Source organism: Ambystoma mexicanum, chromosome 2p (genome assembly GCF_040938575.1).
Source record: "Ambystoma mexicanum isolate Mex_15411 chromosome 2p, UKY_AmexF1_1, whole genome shotgun sequence".
Taxonomy (NCBI): domain Eukaryota; kingdom Metazoa; phylum Chordata; class Amphibia; order Caudata; family Ambystomatidae; genus Ambystoma; species Ambystoma mexicanum.
Genome location: NC_090923.1, coordinates 362,878,335 through 362,898,879, shown reverse-complemented (window position 1 = coordinate 362,898,879; position 20,545 = coordinate 362,878,335). Strand labels below are relative to the sequence as shown.

Sequence of the window (20,545 nt, the reverse complement as noted above, 5' to 3'; positions counted from 1 at the left end):
CAGTCTAGTAGCAATCATCCAAGATGCTGAGTAGGACTTTAGCTTGCATACTAGCTAAGAAATGGGAGGCCTCTATCCAAGATCACAGTTTGCACGTCGTCGCATAGATTAAATGCGAATCGCCACCTGAGAAAGATATTCTTCTGGGAACACACCCGCTCTATAAGGTGTCCTCAGAACATTTAAAAGAATACATATTAGGAACAACAAATGAATACCACCAACGGCACTCATCAGCACTCTACTATCATTGGTACATGAAAGAAACATAGGCATCACACTGTCAAAGCATCAACTCAGAGAATAATACTGGTGGCTGGGCATGGAGAGGCATGTCACTGCAAGGCATGCCACAAAGATGATAAATACTGCACCATAGACACACACACCCACATATGACAACAATTGAGTGGACAAGAGTACCGTGGCAAAAGATTGGCACAGTTTTATTGGTAGTTTGGAGCACATTTACCTTCACCAAAACAATGCCCTGGTACTCATAAACTATTTCCAGCAAACAAACAACACTGGTCATGATTAAAACCCTCACCTCCTTTAACAGAGAAGGCTTACTTTATGCCCTTGTGCCAGACAATGCAGCCCAGTTCACCTCGAACATTATGACAACATTTCTACAAAGAAATGGGATCAAACAATATTGAACAGCCCTGTATCATCCCAGGGGACAGGGAAAAGTGTAAAGGGCAAACATAATGATTAAAGAAGTCATGCAGCAGGACAAATAACACATACTGTCACAGGGCTGCCCAGAAAACACTCTCCACTCACAGTGCGATGACTACCTCCACAATAGGGGCCACCCATTTCATTCAAATGATAGGCTGCATGGCATGCACAAAACTCTTCATGGACACATGAGACCAGAACATTCAGAACTCAGGGAGCCATCTGTGGGTATTATAGATGCAGTAGAAGCAGAGAGAAACGTTCAACAGACCAAATGCAGTAATCAAGGGACATATTCATGTAGGTGACTTTGTCAAAATCATGCTACTCCACTAGAATAGGACACTTCTTTCAAATACAGTGCGTCTACAGAGGTGATTGACACTTTCAATGGTACGATCGTCACGACTGGGGCCAACTGTGTGGCACATGTCCAGACCACCATTGTACTAAAGGGGCTAAAACATCAAAAGCGATGTAGTGAGAGAGGCAGATCACCAACATGACCTCAAAATGTAGTATCATTAATGAGAATGTAGTATCATTACAGGCCCATAACATCTGTACCCTTCTTACTCAAAATAATTGATAAAGCGGCTTATATCCAAATCCAGCATTACATAGAGGCCAACAATCTACTAGGACTCAGACAATCGGGTTTCAGGCCTCTTCACGGAACGGAAAATGCATTAATCGACCTAAAATTGCAAATTGATCAATTGAAAGATAAAATACAATGCGCACTACTCCTCTTGTTAGACCTCTCAGCCGCATTCAATCTGGTGGACCACAATATATTCTGTGAACACCTGTCATCAGCGGCAAACTTCTCACACGGGGGCACAGACTGGATCAAATCCTTTCTTAGCAATAGATCGATGAGAGTCTTCTCACCCTGCGCTGCCGCAGATTCAGTCCCCATTACATGTGGAGTGCCGCAAGGTTCGTGCGTCTCTCCAACCATGTACAATGTATTTACCAAGCCACTATTTGACAAATTGGATCATTTGGGTGTCATCTACACGAAGTACGCAGACGACACCTGGATACTCATACCCTCAACCGGAAACTACGGCCTGGACCTTGCCCTACTTAACAAAATATATTTCATCATTCAGGCATGGATGGCAGCCCACAGCCTCTACTTGAATGATCAGAAGACTGAAATTCTAATCCTAGGTGGCCCGATCAACATGAACAAACTAGACACCCAGTATTCGTCCTTTAATATAGATGGTAACATCATTAAAACTGCAAACAAAACTAAAACCCTAGGATTCTACCTAGATTCCACCTTGAACCTTAGAAAACAAGTCAATGTAACAGCCTCAGGTACTGCCTATACATGTAAGCTCATACATGACTGTAAACCCTACCTCTCTACTAACAGCTGCCTCATACTAGCGAGAGCATTAATCTTGTCAAAACTTGATTACTGCAACGCACACTATGCAGGTGCAAATAACCAAGTATTGAACAAACTACAAACTCTACACAATAATGCTCTTAGAACAGCCTTTAGCATCCCAATGAGAGCTCATATTTCTGAAACTAGAAGGAACCACAAATGGCTTTCCATTAAGGATAGGGTCTATTACAAATTAGTTTCCGTTACGCATAAATGCCTTAATAATGCTGAACCACAGTATTTGAAAGATTAAATCACCAGGAAAACCTCAACTAGACCGATGAGGTCAGTCAACTCCATCTGCATTTCATTTCCACGATTCAAACTGAAAATAGCAGGCGGCAATAGCGTCCCTGTTGAAGCAGCCCTAGCTTGGAACGCTCTCCCCCTTCAGCTGCGCATCGACCAGAACTTCCTAAACTTTAGGTCTAACACCAAAAAATGGCTATTCATGAATGCCAATACCTACTCGATCATCTAGAGTACCTGAATCTATCCACCTTGACTGCCTTTTGAAAATGCACTTATCCTCTGTATTATGTAAATCCTCTACCGTATTTGCCTTTTTGCAATTGTCATATTGCCTTTGCAAACCTGCCCTTGCCCTATTGTCATTTGCGTCTGTATGCTCATATTTTATGTACTCATGTGGTGCAGCCCATACTATTTTGTATACTACTACTGTGTGTCTAAGCTGTCTTGTAATGCGCCCAGATACCCCAGGGTGTGGTGCGCTTTATAAATCAATAAAACAAACAAACAAACAAAACAAACATAATTGATGATAGAACTATGACTTAATGATGATGTACCAATTTTGGTGATGTAATTCATGTATGGCTTTGTCGCCAGAGCCGACCTGAGGCATGGGCAGACTGTGCAGTGGCACAGGGCCCCGCTGTCAGAAGTTGTCAGAGGGGTCCCACAGTGCCGTCCTCAACTATACCAAGAATATTATTTTAAGGGTGGGCTGTTCGGCTTCCATGTACTAAGCTTGCATAAGGCCACAGTGTCGTCTCCCAACCTCATGCGGTTATGTAGAGGCCAACACCCACTCCCAGCAGCCATCAGATGCTGCAGGCCCCTTAATGACTACTTATCACTTTCTTACTTCAAGCAGAGCATTGAAAGTGGGGGCGGTTTACAGGTGATAGCCCATTTAAGAGAGCATTGTTTTGGAGATGTTTGTAACGTTTCTTTGTATGAATTCCGCTCCTAGGCCGTGAATTGCTCTGTGTGTTATGCACGTTGTTTTGAAGGTGATTTGTTTTTTGAATGGGAACCATTGTAGAATCCTTAGCACTGGAGTGATGTGATCCCTTTGTAAGAGTTTTAAGAAAAATCTGGCAGCTGAGTTCTGTTTAAGTTGCAGTTTGTTCAGTAAACAATCCAGCATTCCTTGGTATAAGCTGTTGGCGTAGTCTATCCTGGACATGATGAGGGGGGTGACGGCCAGTGTTTTGTGTGTGAATCAGAGGAATGGTAGAATCTTTTTCATTGTGTGTAGATGGAAGAATCATTTCTCGATTATCACGTTACTTGCAGTTCTCAGCTCGTTGTCAATTAGGATTCCAACATGTTTCACAGTTTTGGATGGTGTGATTGTTGTACCAGGTTCTGTGGGCCATGGGATGTACTGGTTGCATCCTTGGTTGTTGGATGTAATCATGATTTCCATCTTGAGTAAGGGTTGGGTTTGAGGTTGTTAGTGTTTATCGATTGATAGACTTATTTGAGACAGTCTATTAGCGTTGTATTCTCCTCTTGTTCAATGCCGAGTCTGTAGATGATTTGGGTATCATCTGCGTAGTTGTAGCAGGTGGTGGCGTGTCTTTTGATGAGGTTGATTAGTGGCCTCAAAGATGTTCAAGAGGAGCAGGGATAATAAGGATTCTTGTGGTACTCCACAGGTGGTGTCCCTCGATGTGGGTTTGAACAGTTGTATCCATATTGTTTCTGTTCTTTCAGACAAGAACGAATTAATCCGGAGCAACGCTGTGTCAGTGATCCCTTTTTCTTCTAGTCTTCTAGTCTCTTTATGAGAATTTGATGGTCAACTGTGTCAAATGCTGCGGAGAGGTCGAGTAGTATCAGTGTCGAGTTTGTGTTGGAGTCTGCGTTGGTTTTTAGATTGTCCCATAAAGAGAGGGGTGCTGTCTCTGTCCCTCTCATGGGTCTGAAGTCGCTTTGCACCTGGTCAATTTGTTTTCTACGTATTCCGCTGTTTGTTCGGAGACATAGGTCTCTAGTAGTTTTGCTGGATAGGGAATGTTAGAGATTGGGCTATAGTTTGAGAGGTCTTCCACATCGCTTTTGTGTCCTTGAGGAGTGGTTTGATGCAGGCATATTTGTATGCCCGTTGTACTCTCCCCATTGAGAGTGATAGGTTGAAGATATTTTGGTAGCATTCTGATGGTGTGCCCTGTGTAAGGATTGATTTATAGATGTATGGCAGGCAGGGTTCCATCTGGGAGCCGGCATTGTTGCTTTTTCACCAGTTTCAGGAGTTTTTCTCTTGCCATTTGTGCGAAACGGTTTAGCCTGTTTTGTGTGCTGGGATAGGTAGGGGAGGGTGCATGGTCTGGTTGATTGGTTTACTTTGTATGATCCGGTGTATGCTGTTGATTGCATTTTTCAAGTGATCTGTGAGATCATTGCATAGTTTTGTGAAGGCACGGGTGTGTTATTGCATCTAGGGGGTTTCTTATCTCATTTATGATGTTGAATAGTTGCTTCTGAGTGTTGGTGGCTTTTGTGATCCGATTGTCACAGTATTTCTTTTTCGATTTAAGGATTTCCTCTTTGTATGCTCGGATTTGTTTTCGATAAAACATTCCTTTGGCTTGGTCGTAGTTTTTCCTACATTCTTGTGCTAGTTTCTGGTTCGTTTTTTTCATTGTGTTGAGGTGGGGCGTGAACTATCTCCCCACTGCTTTCTTTCATAAAGGGGCGAGAGGGTATTCCGGGGCGATGCTGTTGATTGTTTCAGCGATCCATTTCTGTATTACATCTGCTTTTTCGTCCAGGTCAGTTGCTTCCAAGATTGCGATTGATGGTTTTGAGGATTCTAGTTGTTCTTCCAAGTTGCTGTCTTTGACAGTGTTACAATTTCTTATCCAAATCGGGGGCACTTTAGGGGCTGTATAGATAGTGTTGATGGTAGTTGGATCACACACGGTATAATGAGGTGGTCGCTCCATTGTATTTGTATTGGTGGCGCAGCTGAGATCAGTTCTTTGTTGGCAATGATTGTATCAAGGGTGTGTCCTGCCGAGTGTGTCGCTCTTTTCACCATCTGTCGCAGTCTCATTGTCTCAAGCTGCTTAGTTAGTGATTTCTGCGAGTTTGCATTTTCTTCTTCAAGTCATATGTTGCAGTCCCAGAGGATGATCAGGTAATCATGTGTGATGACCAGGTTTGTGATGGCTTCTATGAAGGTGTCTATGAAAATGTCATTGTATGTCAGTGATCTATAGATGAGTATGAATGTGAGTTTTGTTTGTGAGCCCAATGTCAGGGGAAGGAGAAGGGATTCGAAGTTCAGGATGTTCAGCAGGTCTGTTTTTTTTTTTTGGTGTTCTTTGTAGGCTACTGCAAGTCCTCCTCCTTTTTTTCTTGGACATCGATCCAGAGATTAGTAGGTTGCAGTGTATGTTTTTCTTAATAGTGTCCTGCTTTGGTCTTGCATTTGTCTGTGTGTGGCCTTGTTGGGAAGTTTCCTCATTTTCAGGATATGGGATGTGTTCTGTTGGGTCTGATTCATCATTGAGTAGATCGGCTAGGTTTCGTATTGGGTCCATTACTTCTTCTGGCTCCTCTTCTATGTCCTCTTCTATGTCTAGTTGCAGTTGCTGTTGATCCCCTTAGGTTCTGGTGTTGTAGGAGGTGATACTGTTGTTTCCCATCATTCTCCTTCCATCTGTTTCTGCCTTTTTCCTATGCGGTCCTCGTCTCCTGTTGGTGTGTCTAAAATTTACGGTGGTCGTTTGATGTCATGTAGAGTGGTCCGTAGTGTATAAAGTGGTCCGTAGTTAGATATAATGATTTTTGACTTGTTTTTGACAGTGTTCTCTTTCTGTTGTGCTTATTAGTGTGTGCTCCATCGCTGTGTTGGTATTTGATGGCATGATGGCCGGGTGTGGTTCCATTTCATTTATCCTTTCTTTGCATTTTCTTACGTGTCGTCCTGTTCTGTGGCATGACATGTTCTGTTCTCTTAAAGTCACCTAGTTTTTGAGGTTTATGTTGCGTTTTGGCTCATAGGGGCCCACGCCCAGCTCGACAACCTTTCTGAGTTTTATGCTGGTTGTTGTTTATATATTTATTTATTTTGCTGTTGGTTTAGTTTAGGGATCTTTTTATGTTGCGGTTTCCTTGGTGGCTTCCGTTGTTTGTGTTTATTGTCGGGCGGAGGGTGGGGAGAGTGCAGCTCATTCAGGATCTGTTGGATTACAAAATGGGTTGGGGGAAAGGTCAGGGCTGGGAGGTAGTTCTTGATTGCATGCCATGGTGCACTTACTCAAACTCAAGAAACTGCAGTCAGAGAATCACCAAGTAGTGGGAAAAAGCAGTCTAGGGTTGAGGACTTGGACTTGAAGCACTAATGAGTATATGGACCCCTAAAATAATTGGGACACTGTCCTGGGGAGGAGCACCTAGAATTGTAGGAATCAAATGGGGGAGGGAACACCCAGAGCTGGAATGCAGCTGTAGTGGAGAGGCACTAAGAGCTGAAACATTGATAGAAGAGACAACACCTAGATGAGGAGGAAAGAAAAGGAAATGGTGTGATAAAGCAGCCATGGAAGTGCTTCTAGATTTAACAGCAGTTATAAAGACACACAACCTTAGAGACTCGGCAAGTGGGAGAAATTGCCTAAATCTGAGACACAGCAACATGTAGGAAACACAGCACTTTGAGAGACCTGGAAAGTGGGAAATAACGCCTACATTTGAGACACAGCATCAGGCATAAAACACACAGCTTTGAGATACCTGGGAAGTGGGAAAAAATGCCTAAATCTGAGACAGAGAGGCAGGTATAAAACACTGTGATTTGAGAGACCTGGGAGGTGTGGAAAAATGCATACATTTGAGACACAGCCGCAGGTATAAAAAACAGTGATTTGAGAGACCTAGCCAGTGGGAAATAATGATTTAATTTGAGACACAACGACAGGCATAAAACACAGTGCTTTGAGAGATCTGGCAAGCGGGAAAAATGACTAAATCTGAAAAACAGCAGTAAATGGGGAACCACAACACTTGGGGGTACTGGGGTGATTGCAAAACAAGTTTCTTGCTCACATACAGGGGTGTACTAGGTTTGATAGGGTAACAAGAGTGGTAGGGTTCCACTGAAGTACACTACTTGCTACACTCCCCACCCAGCCCATGCTTAGCTTATAAGTAGCTGCTGGTTGATGGCTTCAGGCTTCACAGGCGAACACCGGCACATACGGAGTGGAGCTGCTTCTATGGAAGCTGCCCTTTGCCTTGGGCCCTTAGCAGAGGGCTGCCCCGGAAAGGCTTCCCTACAAGTGTTGAAGAAGAAGGCCTTAGGGCCCAATCAGTTGTTGGTGGGCAGGAGGGAATCAAGGAATGGGCAGAGGGTGGGAGAGTAGGAAAGAAGCGCATGGAGTGCACTACAGATTATTTAAGAAAATTAAAGAAAGAACGGAAAGGGAGAATACAAGAAAAGTCAAATGAAAAGCACAGAAATAATGCTTCTAGAAGCACTATTTAGCACTGCAGCCACTCACCCCACGATGAAGTTGGAAGCTGAGTGAGGGGGTGCTGCAGGGCCTACAACTTACAAAGGTGTTCTGAGCCTCAGGGCAAGGTCTCAGGGCCCAATCAGTAGTTGGTGGGTGGGAGGGGGTGGCATGAGGGAAGCAAGGAAGGGGAAGATGGTAGTGGGTGGAGGATGGAAGCGCTTGGGAGTGTACTACAAATTATTAAAGAAAATAAAAAAATGACAGAAAGGGAGAACGCAAAGAAAGTAAATCAAAAAGCACAGACAAAATGCTTCTAGAAACGCTATGCAGCGCTGAAGCCACTCATCCCATGATGAAGATGGAAGCTAATGTAGGTGTTCACTTCACAGTTTATAATTCAATTCGATGTCGATACTGGAGGCTTCCTATTATCCATGAAACTTCTTTACTAACAACCAGCAGCAACGGTTGAATTTCTTTTTAGAAAACACCAGATTTTTTTTTAAAACAGTATTTAAAACCTTTAAATGCTTACTGAATTTTACAGCACATTATTGCATAAGTGTTTCTTAATTTTATGACGTGCAGTGTTGCTTGCATTCCGCTGTTTGAAAGTGTATTGTGTACTGACATTATTCTGCTCTTATATTGTGCATCGTTTTCATTTTTGCTGCACTGGCTTTGCTGTGTGTCGTACGAGCAAGAGTTTCGCTTGTGTTAAAGGAAGCCCGGGAAGTCTTTTTGGCCTTCCGCGCTGAACGTCTCTACGTAGCTCTCGAGAACGTGTGCTGGGGAGAGGCAAACAAGAACTCTTTGTTTCTATTTACTTGTCGAGCGAGTCCCTGGGGGAAGGGCTCACTTAAGGAGTATGTCACAGGCACATGTGCCATCTTGCAACCATTCCTTCAGGCAACATCGTTTCAGAGCTCAGGTATTGTGAGGTGCTACTTTGCTACTGTGACACGCAGTTTTCCCCGACTTGGTCTTAAAGAAGCTTGCTCGGCTTGGGAGCGTGTGACAGGCTCCTTAAGAGGTATATGGTTTGTGACCACCTGCTCGGCCTTTCTTTTTTTCTCCTGTGGGGTGCTTGCAAGGCAACTGGGTAGAAGACTAACCTCTGCTCAAGGTTTTTGGGGCTCGCTGTTTGTGTCCAAATATCCCCCTCCCCCTCTTTTTCTGCTATAACTGGGAGGTAGAGGGGAAGACCTGCAACCAGAGGGAAATGAAGCGGGTATCCTTAGTCAGGGTAGTTCCTTAGATGGGAATAAGGACCCAGCTAAAGAAGGGGCTTCAGGACGCAGGTTGGAAGGGGGTGATAGACACCTTCGGAGGGTGGTCCAAGAGTCAGTTAATGATGCATTGTGGGATCTCAACAATTCTTTAGCTTCTGCTTTTGACCACCTGGTGAAGGGTATAGCTGTTTTTCATGGAAAGGCCCTGCTGGCCCCTCTGGGGTTCCAGTGGAGATTCCTAGATCTTGCAAGTGTACAGAAAAGACTAAACATGTAGAGAAGGGGTCCCAGGCCAGGAAAAGGCATAGGAGCAGGGATAGGGGTTCTCCTGTGGCTTCTTTATCCAAATCCTCCTTGTCTTCTGTGGATTCTGACTCCCCCACTAAGAGGGAGAAGGAGGTATGCCAGGAAGGGAAGAAAGTGCGCTGAGACATGTTAGGGGAGAAATTATTTGACCCTTGCTCGGCTGTGTGGAGGAATCGGAGGCTGTGTCTTCCTTCATACAGCACTGGGTAAGGAAATACATGGAGAAAGAGGCACTAATAAGGAGGCAGTGACCCCTGACCATTCTATGCTGTTTTTTCTGTCAAAAAAGGGCAAAGAAATGGAATGGACAAGGCTCTGAGGTCGTGTCAGGACAAACTGTTGGATGTGTTGGGTCCCCTTGCTCATGTTTTCGATATGCTGGAAGAGAGTGCCGTACATGAGATCCCACTTGATGTCAATGTAGTCAGGGACTGGGTCCAGCATTCTGTGTACCTGCTCGGCAACGACAACTCAGCTTTGTCATCAGAGCGGCATAAATATTTACTGATGCGCTTAGATCCCAAGTTGGCTGACATGGCCCTGGCAAAGGCAGGGCCTAAGGCCTAGTGTTTGCTCTTTGGAGAGAGATTTGTCAAGGAGCTCTCTTCATTTGTGCACATGTTCACTGCCTTAGATAAAGCACAGAATAACATCAAAAAAGTCCGCCCCACTAGTTTGCGCCTAGAGCAGGGCATTCCGGGTTCAGCTCCAGAGGCACTGCGGACACCTTCTGTCCACAGTGGGGGATGCAATGGAGAGGCCGCTCCTACAGGGGAGCAGACCGTGGACTAAATGCTTCAGGTGAGCATTTTTTATTTATGTGATTCTTCTTGAGGAGAGCTTGGAGGAGGTTAGCACGTTTTGCTCACAATTTGGCTCATCTCAGGGCTGACGCTTGGGTGCTGCAGACAGTGCAGTTGTTCTGCATGGAGTTTTACAGCCCCCCCCCCCTTTCAGGTGGTCGTCCTCGTCCGTAGGTATTCAGTCAGGAGAGACAGGTTTGCGCAGATGCTGAGGTGCTTAGATGCTCAATCTCGTTCAGAAGGGGCCAGTGGTTCCCACGGTGATGGTGGGTGATGGTGGATTCCCCTTTTCACAGCTTTTTTGTGCCCAAACCAGATGGAGGGGTCAGACTGGTTAGCCCTCAATTCTTTTGTGCTGCATCGTCACTTCAAGATGGAGGGATTCATCTTCTGAGGGATTCTCTCCAAAAGGGGGTTTGGATGGGCAAGATTGACTTGAAGGATGCGTATTTGGTGGTACCGGTTTTTCCCCCTCATCAGCAGTATATGCAGTTTCAGTGGCAGGATCGGTTTTGGCAGTTTGCATCTCTCCTACTTTGGTCTCTCCTCAGCCCCTTGTTGCTTCACCAAGCAGCTGAGGCCAGTGATGGCTTTCCTGCAGTCCAGGGGGATAAGGATACTCATGTACCTGAATGACATGCTCATTCTAGTGCAAGAGGAGAGTATCCTTCTCGCCCAACTTCGGTTGACGGTGTCCCTGCTTCAGGATCTGGGGTTTGTAATCAACCAGGAAAAGTCTGTCCTTGTGCCTACACAATGTGTGCAGTTTCTGGACTTCGTTATAGAGTCTCAGCTGTGCCAGCTCCGGTTGCCCCAGAAGAGGATGCAAGGGGTTCAATCCCACATCAAGTCTTTGGTGTAGAAAGGGCTGTAGTCACTTTGGCTTCTTGCCAGGGTTATAGGTATGCTATCAGCATCCATTCAGGCTGCCATTTTGCTGGCCCACCTCCATTACAGGGCTCTTCAGAGTTGACAACTCAACATCTTCAGTCAGGGGCTCCCTATTCTCAGGTGGTGCATCTTTCTCATGATGCAATGGCAGAGCTTCATTGGTGGCTGCAGCACATGCAAGCGTGGAACGGGCGAGCTCTATTTGGCTACACTCCACTTATGGTGTTATATTCGGATGCCAGTCTGTACCGTTGGTGACCATGAAGGCAAGAGGTTTCTACGCGGGGAAAGTGGTCTGCTCTAGAGCAGTCTCTCGATATCGATCGTCTCAAACTCTTAGCGGGGTCCTTTGCAGTGAAGAGTTTCACCAAGGACAGGGTGAAGTGTTGCATCCTCTTGAGGTCCGCTACATCAACAAATTGGGGGAAATCAATCCAAGCGATTAGTGGACATAGCATGGGATTTTTGGCACTTCTGCCTCAATCGTAGGATTATGTTGCAAACCTCTACAACACAGTGGTGGATTGGAACTCGAGGTTTTTTTGGGACAGCAGCGATTGGAAGCTGTACAGCAAAGTGTTTGCGCACCTGTCATAAATTTGGGGCCTGTTGCTCACTGATCTCCACTGCCAGGTCCTTCGCTTCTTCAGCTGGTATCCGATTCGGACGCAGTGGCAGTGGACGCTTTCCTTCAGGGCTGGAGTCACCTTCCTCATGACCCCTTTTTGGCCAACCTAGATATGGTTTCCAGCCCTTCTGGAACTCGCGGTGGACATCCCCAGGCTGCTTCCATCCTTCCCGCTGATAGTCACGAATTGGTCTTGCAGTGGCAACTGCAGTTCATGGCATGTAGGATATCTGCGAATCCTGGGCATTCCCAGCCCATTCGAGTGACGCTTCTCAGGTCATCAGACTCTTGGGCTAGAAACACTCAAGCTTCCTATTAATCTGTGTGAGTATGCTGGGTGGACTTGTGCATGGAGAGGGTTCTTGATTTCTTTTCTACTGCTCCAGTAAATGTAGTTAACTTCCAGGTATCTCTCTTTAAAGTGAGGAAAGCATACAGGACAATCAATAGTTTTCGCTCTTCCATCTTGGCGAGTCATATTTTGGTCAAACAAGCACTGGTGGGTCGACATTTCCTAGTGAGAAGAACCTTACAGTCCATCAGGATTAAGATCGCTCCTAAGGCTAAGTATTCTGTTTTCTGGGATGTGAATCTGGGCTTCCGTTTGTTCCAATCATGGCCAGTTAATGATAATCTTTTGCTTCAGCAATTATCTGCAAAATTAACCGTGCTGTTGGGATTGGTTTCCATTAGAAGGCTTTCTGATGTTAAAGCATTAGATGTGGATAATAAGGTTTCTTCCCCAGAAGGGGCAACATTCTTTATTTCACGCAGGACAATGTGTTTGTCTACCTCAATTTCTTATCCTTCATTTTTGGGTGGATCAGAAATTGTGTGCGGTTCATTGTTTGCAAACCTATATCAATGTTACTAGTGAGTTGCAGGCTCCTTCCACCTCTCAGTTGCTTGTCTCCTTCAGAAAGCCTTTTGCTGCTGTTTCCTCAGCCACCTTAGCTCGCTGGGTTATGAGGGAGGCTGGGAAAGACAAGTCCATTTTTGGAGCTCATTCGGCTAGGGGAGCTATGGCCTCTAAGTCGGCTTTGCTGGGGGGAGGTTGGAGGATATCCTACGAGCATCTGACTGGTCAAAGGAGTCTACGTTTAAATCTTTCTATCAAATTCAACATATAGCCAATGTGGTGTTGCAAGAGCTTTGCACTTGCATTATAGGAAGCCTCCTGTCTCGACATAGAATGGCTAACCCCCTGCACTAACCTGAGTGGGGGTGTATATTCTATTAATAGACACCGAGGCAGGTATTATCTCTCCCTCTCTTCCCCTTATTTATATTGTGTTCTCTTCCTCGAGCGGTCGTTTGAGTACAAGATGGCGGTGGTACTTCAGGAATATGGATGGAAGAATGCAAGGTTCCGGTGGAATTCCATTTCCGGCTAGGTGGGGCTCGTGGTTTGTCGTGGGTTGTCCTCATCTGCTTTCCTCTCACAGCTTGAGAAGAGGATGATGGACTAGTGACATGGACCTTAATACAGGGGGGGGGGGACCCTTATTGGTTGACATGCCAGGACTGCCATCTTGGGTTGGGGTCTTTATATGTTTTTTTCTTTGGGTTTTAATACTGTTTTAAAAAAATGTTTCTGGTGTTTGCTGCACATTTGTTCAATTTTTGCTGCTGATGGTTAGTAAAGATGTTTCATGCATAATACTTGCCTCCCTGTCTCTTACTAGAACCTAAACCCCCACTCATGTTAGTGCGCAGGGTTAGCCATTCCGACCGACACACAGTCTCAACCATCTCTGTTCTTATTTCTTCTTTTTGTGCTATAACCAAGCATGTAACTATGATTTATTATTATTAGATGACGATATTAGCATTAAAGCCATGTTGCAATGTAATGTAATGGTATCTTATCTTGTTCAGAGCACAGACACTTCATGATGCAACACTTTGACCACAGCCTGACCTCTTCACAAGTAAATCCTATCAGTTTAGATAGGGAAAAGAGCAGTTGTAGCACACTTTTCAAGGATAAACAGTAACATGAGCAAAATGCACACAAAAACGAAGAAAAAAATGACCACATCTGTAATCAATTTTCCACTACAGGATTAATGAACGGGAAGAATGTCTTCAACCGTTTCTTGGAATTGGGTCGGTCACATGAGTTCTGCATTTCCAGTGCACGCTTGATGAAGCCTGGTTCCCTGTAAACTCTTAGAGAAGACTCAAGAGCCACCTTCTGAAAGCAGAGGGGGGACGGGGAAGCAAGTCCAGAAAGGGGAGAAGGATCCTTAAATATTTCCAGCTGTAGAAAAACTCTACAAAGAAGACAACCAGAAGCTAGTGTTGGGATAATGTTTTAGTTTGGTAAGTACTGCAAAAGAATGCAGGCTTTGCCGCATATGTGTTCCGCAGAACTGACTTGGCTGATATGTACACTTATATCTCATTACTTTTTAGCAATGCTATTTACCCAGGCACCCTGGCTGCGAACTGCACATCTGCAGCGAGTTGTGTCTATGAACAGGCCCTTTTCATTGCCCAGAAATAACACGTCGTTATCAGCACATTGTAGCATTCCAAAGATAACTCACTGGTCCAGGGACTTGATTTTCACACAAATTCTGGACCACTTTATCGCTTCAGCTCTTAGTAACACCCACATCGGGACGCATATTGAGAGCACGTTTGCGATGATTAGACACGGAATTGCACCTGCGTGCGGCGAATTAGAACTGCCTCACACGGTTGCAGCTTCTTTTTTTGTCTGGTCAGCTGGCATGCAGCGCCCTTCTCTGCATCTGATGTGTATGTATCAAGCACAGAGTCAACCTCCGCCGCGCGCAGACATCTTGGCCACCTGACAAAAACAATCTGGGGTTGCAGTCAGCCATCTCGTGCAAGTCCTTCGCGCGCATTTCACGGAATGGGTAATACGATCTTTGGGGGCACGAGGGGGGCGGCGGCAAGCAGAATGATGAGCTGCGCGTGTAGTACGCGGTGTGCGCGCGGCGCGAGCTCCCGCCCCAGGCCCCCCACTTACTTCTTGCCATGCCTCGGCTCTCCAGCTGTGCACGGTACACTCCTGAGCCTGGCAGCTTTGTTCCGAGGCAGGTCTGCTGGACTGTTTGCAGGCGGGCTCCCGGCCGCCTTTCTGGCCTCCAGGGGGACAGTAAACGGCTCTCCGCTGAAGTCCCCGTCCACACGACACCGAACACTGAGGGGCGACAGAAGGCACGGTAAGTGTGAGGTTTCGGGGCCCTATTGTCATTTAAATAGTCCAGTTAAAACGTGACAGCTGCATTGCTTACTTGTAGATGTAAAGCGAGGTTTAATTTACTGTGACAACTATAACCGATGTGTGAGTGTCGATCTGAGGCCCACAGTGTATGACTATTCAGTCTTGCCTTCTTTTCTAAAATGTCCATGTATATTGAAGATTCCAGTCAGCCCTCGAGATCCCCCTCCTTTCGGTTTCTATCTCTGCATGCGCTTCCTAAATGTAAGCGACCTTGTGTGATAATTAAGGCAATAGCGGGCAGACAATTACTTCCACTGGGACACCTCTCTGTCAGCATATTTGGAAACTAGCGCCTAGCGCTGGAGAGATGTGGCCTAATGATTATACCCTGGAGATTAAACCAATAACTTGCACCTGCCCAGATGTTGTTGTCCTGGAAAAATCACTTCCCTTTCGCGCTAGATCTCTTAAGTGCAAAGAATCACAGCGCCTATGAGCAGTCTAATACCCAGCATTATGCACTGCACGCAATTCTGGTCATTTTAAATATACTTCTTAAATGGAAATGAAACGGTGCAATATGTCCTCTTAAGCAATTATACCACACCCAGGTGTGCGGGGATCAGCAATTCGTCACTTGAATTTGATACTTGGTGCTTACATTTATTTGTGTGCATATGCATATACTTGCCTAAAACTAAATTAACTAACAAGCTAAAAGGCCCTTTTCTTTATTGTGTGGTTCAAACAAAACAATTATTGCTATATTAAGGGAGAATCACTACAGTTAAGGTTTCAGTATATTTAAAATAGGAAAATAAGAACATATTTTTTATTCTATAACTTTTGACCTTGTCCACCAACTCTGCAAACTTCAGCAAGCAAATGCTGGTCGCCTACAAACATTGATACCGAGTCTGGTGAAGTTTCATGGACATTTTCATGTATGAAAATAATGTTGAAAAATAGTTGTTTGCATTGGGGTTGCCATAGAGCATACAAAAACACGGTTTTGGGACATAGGTCAGGATATTGTCCCCTGTTATTTTTCGGCTATTTGGCAAAAATCTAGCTAGTCCTTGCCAGAATCTGGTGCACACTATCGACATTTTGAAAATCGGATTAATCAAATTTGAGATTATCACTTTTTAAAATCCCAAAATATATCCATAATTTGGACCTGTCAATCACATTCAGAGTGACAGCGCATGTGCGTACAAACCCACAACATGACCACAACAACGCACCCACAGTACTCTGAATATAATGGAGCACAATTTGCATAGCCAGTATGCAGTGACAAAATACACTGAATTTATGTCCCGAATGACTGTGCATACACCCACCCCCACAAGTACCCCTCCAGACCGTGCAATCGCATACACAATACACTGGCACTACACACACATAATAGACAAATACACTCCGTGTGTTATAATTATACGAACAGACAACATGCAATACATACATATCTTCCATTTGCAATGCCAGTAAACATGGCTGATACCATCAGCATATGCACATGTACTCTTGGAACACAAAAGGGATGCACACAAGCCATATGCACATAATATGCATACACATAGACAACATGCAACACACTATCACACACACTACATTTGGAAGGCATGTAAGCACAATATGCATATGCAATAGGCACAGCATGTCTCCACATCCATACAAATCTCAATAAAGCATTCCACTGCCTAAGTATACGCACTTAACATTTGTTCCAAAAACACTTAAGCACAATACTCAAATAATATCCATAAGTGCACAAGACTCAATAAGCACATGCATTATGTTTGGAAAACATGCATGAGTTATGTGGAATTCACGTACACACATAAGCACTTCAAACACACATAGATAAGTGCAAACATTAACTTATAATGCACACATACATATGGAATATGGTTGTAATGTACTTAAGCACAATAGCCACATACAATCTGCATGGAATGTATATTCCCACATGCAATTGTTCTAGGTCTGCATACACACATACAATAATCCACAATCCGCACATCTAATATTCTCCAAAAGTAATGAAGCATGGCAAATACACACAATGTCGAGCACACTAACAGATAAAAAGGAATTCAGTGGAAAAAATAACTTTTAAAGAATGCAAAATGGCTATTTGAATATAATAGCTGATCACTGACTGATGTCTACACTATTCAATTTACGATTATTGTGAAACTTCTCTGTTGAAGAATGCCGATTAGTTTCAGTGCACCGATAATAATGAGGAGAGGAAATATTAGCTTGTTTCAGAAACCTGTGCGCATCATATCACTTCCGTTTGTCTCAACACCCTGTTGGTAAAGAGGATGAATGTGCAGCCATGAAGGTACATTGCATAGATCTCTTGGAGGAAGTGGCTTGTCTGTGTCGTGTGCTATACTGTTCAATGCCACCGATTTAATCATACAAAGTCGACCCATCCAGTGGTAGAAATATGGTGAGCCAACAGAGTACAATGCCCTGTACTGTATTTGATTAATATCAGACATTCAACTGCCTTCACAGTATTACCAAAAGGTAAAATGTCCCTCACCATCAGCATTTATCCTATATATTTTAAGTGCTATCAATTTCGGCAGATTAAAAATCTGACTGAAGACCAGGGGCCTGAAGTGAGTTATCAGGGATCTCACAGTTTGTTCAAGTTCAGGAGCCAGGACTAGAAGACACAGGGTTTCATAGTTCCAGGGGACTGGAAATGAAATCAAAAGATGGTTCCAAGGCTCTGTGTTGCTGGTTTTCAAAATGTGGAGGACATGTTTGTGAGACAGTGCATGGAGTCAGTTTATAAAATGACAGCAACACAGATGAAGGAAATACACCAGGTTAATATGGGGAATACTGCAGCTCAACAGCTATGCAATATGCAGTATTTGTATACATTTGCACAAGTGCAGTTGGTACTCATTGGTACCAACATAAACCTAATATTGAAGGAAAATGTAACTAGCCACCTCTGATGGTTGTGGAACCAGTAACTGTCTTTTGACTGTCAATCAATGTGCTTAGTACTTATAGGTGTCTGTTGTCCCACAGTTATAATAGCATTCCAGCAAGAACCTCCACTTCACCAAATTTAGTGTATGATACAGTGACAACATTAAAAAGAACATTTTGTCATTTTAAGAAACATCATCATACTGGAGTGGACAACAGAGAAGGACATCACACATCATCTTTTCTTGTGTGTCCCTACTTCATGGCTTCCCCATTGATGCCGCTTGGCTTCTGAAAGGGCTCAGAATTTCTCAATACTACCTCACCTGTGTGTTTTAACAACATAGGTCCCACCTGCAAGGTGGCTCCATGCACTCTGAAGGAAGGATTATTCATATTTTACACAAGACTCTTCTCTTCCAGATTCCTATTGGGCACCCTTTTCCCAGAAGACTGGTTTCTCCGGAAACACTCCTTGGATAATTATTTTCTATTATAATCCAAAACCTAGAGCCAATATCATGTGTCTAGAAGTTAATTCTCATCCCACTTTCCTCCAGATTATACTTTAAAAGTATGTCCCTTTTACTACAGTACGTTTTAGTAGATCAGACTCCTATAAAAAGGGGCACCTAAAAGCCATAACTATTTCATTGGAGTACAGATGCGACAGAGATGTGATGTGAGGAGGGGGACACAACTCGCAGATGTTGTTTGCTTATTTACCCACCCATTAACTATCCATGGCCATGCTAATCCTTATGGCCATTCTCATCCATTATCTTTTCCTGTTTGTCCAAAACGCACCCTCCCGAGATGCTACTGAGCTCGCTCTATGAAGCAGTAACATCCAACTGTGTACTGTATATTACTTGCATACTAGTGCAGTCCCCACCTGTGCCAAACACATACAGCCAGCACACATATACACGTACCTGTGTCCACTCACAAACATATACATACCTAAAATCATGTAGACACTAACATGAACACTCATTGAAACGTTTGTGCTCACATTCACACACACACTCATAGAATCATACACCTACATAAATGCATGCATACACTCACACGCACACATACTCCTTCACCCATGTGGATACACAGTCAGAAACACACACAGTATCACACTGAAAAAATACACACATCACGCAAACATTTTTAAATGTACCTCCTCGCTCAGGTTGGGTGGGGCACAGAGACATCAATTCCCTACAGGCAGATTATGGGAGGAGGAAGCAGGAAAGGAGGAACACATGGGACCAGACACACGGTGGCTGTGGAGGGGAATAGAAGCTTGGTTGCTTAGCATTGGTTATTTACTTGCTGCAGTGCTTCTCAGCAGCTCCTTTTGCATTACATTCTTTTTACGTGGATAATTTAAGCCAGCCCAGTGGGTGGTAAACAAAGATCATTTTTCAAGAAACAGGGCTAGAAAGGTCAGTGGGGACCAGAGGTAGTCCGATGATTGAGGAACATTCATTCAATCAAGGTGTGCCAGATGCTGTCTTGTAAGGCTCAGGTACAAACCTGACTGGATGGCTGCTCTACAGAAAACAATCAGCAAGCCAAAAGTCCATATGGTTTAAGCTACTTACCTATAACTATTGTTCTCCAGCATGGGTCTGACATGGATTCACATGCCCATGAATATTCCCCGTTGTCAGGCTGGGAATCCTCGATAAAAGAAAAACAGTTTCACTTTCGCTTTAAAACTGTATTTCTCCTGTAAACCAATCACTGTCCTCTGGGTCATACTGCCCCCATCCAATGACAGTCCTCTCCCTAAGCTCCACCCCCTGTGGTCATCTTCAGAATTGGTAAGCACGTAAAGGGGCAGTATGAACCAAGAAGAGCCACACCGAGACATGGTTCACGGCCTGCTCTATCTCGAGCTGTGACACTCTCCTTCCCGATTGCTACAAGATCCTCTCCATGCCCATATCCACCCATTCCAGTGGGGGTGTAGCCTTGATCTTCCTTGAGTGGATTCCTGCCTTTGTGATTCCTATGCAGGCCTACTCCTCCTTCGAATGCCTTGTCTGTAGGCTTTCTCTCTCTCCCAGCCACTCTCTTACCATTGCTACTATCTATCGGCCACCTGGTCCGACTACCTCTTTCCTCTTTGAGTGGGCTGACCTCTCCTCCTCCCTCCTGACCTGGACCACTCAACTCCTCCTCCTTGGGCACCTCAACATCTCCTGGGTGCTTCCTGTCCCTACTCTGTAATCTTTCGTGACCTCTGCGACTCTCTCTCGCTTTCTATTCTTCCCTCTGGCCCGACTCACTGTGCAGAACACACTCGATGTTCTCATCTCCTCTGCCCTCCCCCTCTCTATCCTTCTAACCACTCCTCTCTCCTGGAGCAATCACTTTCTCCTTTCCGACCATCTCTCCCCTCTCTACCCTGCAGGCCAAGCCTGCTCCAGCATTGCCATATACCTTCTCGGTCATCCGGCCCTTGGAGCATGTGTCAGTTGAGGCTTTCACTGCCACTTTCTGTCCTCCTCCCCCACCCCTGGCTGAGTCTCATCCAGACACTGCCCTTTCAATGCTCCACTCTGCTATCTCTGATACTCTCGATGCTCTTGCCCCTGTTATGAAGATCCGCTTGAAGCCCAAAGCCAAGTGCAATTCTTGGTACGACTCCGACCTAGCCACCCTTAAACGAAAGTGTAGTGTGGCTGAGAGGAAATGGCTGGAATTG

The 20,545-nt window shown here is 44.7% G+C and overlaps 1 protein-coding gene and 1 long non-coding RNA gene across 2 annotated transcripts in view; one reads left to right on the top strand and one right to left on the bottom strand.

The window, feature by feature from the left end:
* The window catches only part of ADAMTS9 (ADAM metallopeptidase with thrombospondin type 1 motif 9), a 1,221,593-nt gene that overhangs the window by 298,346 nt on the left and 902,702 nt on the right, over positions 1–20,545 (bottom strand). The window contains exon 30 of the mRNA XM_069643707.1: positions 14,674–14,847. Within this exon, the coding sequence (XP_069499808.1) occupies positions 14,674–14,847 (174 nt within the window). The remainder of the gene's footprint in view (positions 1–14,673; positions 14,848–20,545) is intronic.
* The window catches only part of LOC138566429 (uncharacterized), a 195,538-nt gene continuing 189,726 nt past the window's right edge, over positions 14,734–20,545 (top strand). Inside the window, exon 1 of the long non-coding RNA XR_011301935.1 lies at positions 14,734–14,869. This is a non-coding gene — a long non-coding RNA (uncharacterized lncRNA). The remainder of the gene's footprint in view (positions 14,870–20,545) is intronic.